This window comes from Octodon degus, unplaced genomic scaffold, assembly GCF_000260255.1.
Source record: "Octodon degus isolate 3935 unplaced genomic scaffold, OctDeg1.0 scaffold00002, whole genome shotgun sequence".
NCBI classification, from domain to species: domain Eukaryota; kingdom Metazoa; phylum Chordata; class Mammalia; order Rodentia; family Octodontidae; genus Octodon; species Octodon degus.
Genome location: NW_004524578.1, coordinates 27,894,201 through 27,895,531, shown reverse-complemented (window position 1 = coordinate 27,895,531; position 1,331 = coordinate 27,894,201). Strand labels below are relative to the sequence as shown.

The following is a 1,331-nucleotide window of genomic DNA, read 5'->3' as shown; positions in this document are numbered from 1 at the left end:
AAAAAAAAAAAAAGATGTTCTTAGCCTGATCAGGCTGCTGAAAGACTAGCAAAGACTGAGTGGCTCCTAAACAACAGAAGTTTCCTTGTCAGATCCAGAGTCTAGATCAGGGTACTGGCATGGTCTAGTCCAGTGAAGGCCTCTTCCAGCTTGGGGACTTGTGACTTGTATGTTTAGGTGACAAAAAGCTCTAGGGAGCACTATGAGAGTCTTTAGAAAGTGCTGGCGTCCTTCATGGCTCACTTATCTCCCAGAGGGCCTGCCCCTAATACCAGTCGCACTCAGAATGGATTTGGCTAGTCCACTGCATAGATTAAGTTTTTAAGATTGAGAAATGATACTTTGATTAAAAACTATTATGGCAGATTGTTTCTCCTAATTAAATCTTTTAGTATTTGGAGGTTTTCTGTTTGTTTTTAGTTATTACTCCATTCAAGTTGACAACTGTGGGAATGCAGACTCCTGTCTCCAATAAGAAACCAGTATTTGACCTCAAAGCAAGTTTGTCTCGTCCCCTGAACTATGAGCCACATAAAGGTAGGGTGGGGGTGCTTTGGGGTACCGGGCCTATAAGGGACTTAAACTCAATGTGTGAAGATGTGAAGAAATTCCAGTGACTAAACGGAAGCTACACCTGACTAGCAGAGCTGGGTCCTCTACCTCTACTTCCACATGGTGCCACAGTTCTAAAAACTGTCCTTTAGACAAGTACTAAATAATTGGTTCGTGTAAGCTTGTATTGATTGAAAATATATTTTCTAAAGAATGTTACTTTAAAAAAATATATAAAGTTAAAGGGTACAAAAAAAGAAAGAAAGAAAGTTAAAGGTACTACAAAAAAGTAACAAAACCAGCCCAAATCAAGAAAATTAATTTAGCCTCTTAGGGTCTCACCATGCAGCTCATGTGAATAATGTGCACAGGCCTGCAGATACCTGCTTCAGTCTGGGCTTTTTTGTTTTCCTTATCACACTTGTTTATTTTAATGAGTATACTTTAATACTCTTGGAATTGTAAGTCATCACATTGTACAGTAGACCTCTTTAACACTAACACAGCCCTCCTGACCCAATAGAACCCTGTGTCCTCTCAGCAGTGTCTCCCTAGCTGTCCTGGCCCTCACCTCTATAACCACAGTGCCTCTCTGCCTCTTAGTTCAATCATTTTGTTTTGTTTTTATACAGGGGCTTAATATGCAGTTCGGACTCGTAGTGATCTTTCTGTCTCAGCCTCGCTAGTGCTGGGATTAGACAATGTGTCACTATGCCCGGCATTCAACCATTTCTTTTTTTTTTTTTTTTTAATATTTTATTTATTTATTTTGTGTGTGT

General features: G+C 39.6%; 1 protein-coding gene across 1 annotated transcript in view; it reads left to right on the top strand.

Annotated features, from left to right (window-relative positions):
- Nusap1 (nucleolar and spindle associated protein 1) overlaps positions 1-1,331 on the top strand; it is a 32,443-nt gene that overhangs the window by 28,591 nt on the left and 2,521 nt on the right. The window contains exon 6 of the mRNA XM_012513961.2: positions 421-537. Coding sequence (XP_012369415.1) covers positions 421-537 — 117 coding nt within the window. The remainder of the gene's footprint in view (positions 1-420; positions 538-1,331) is intronic.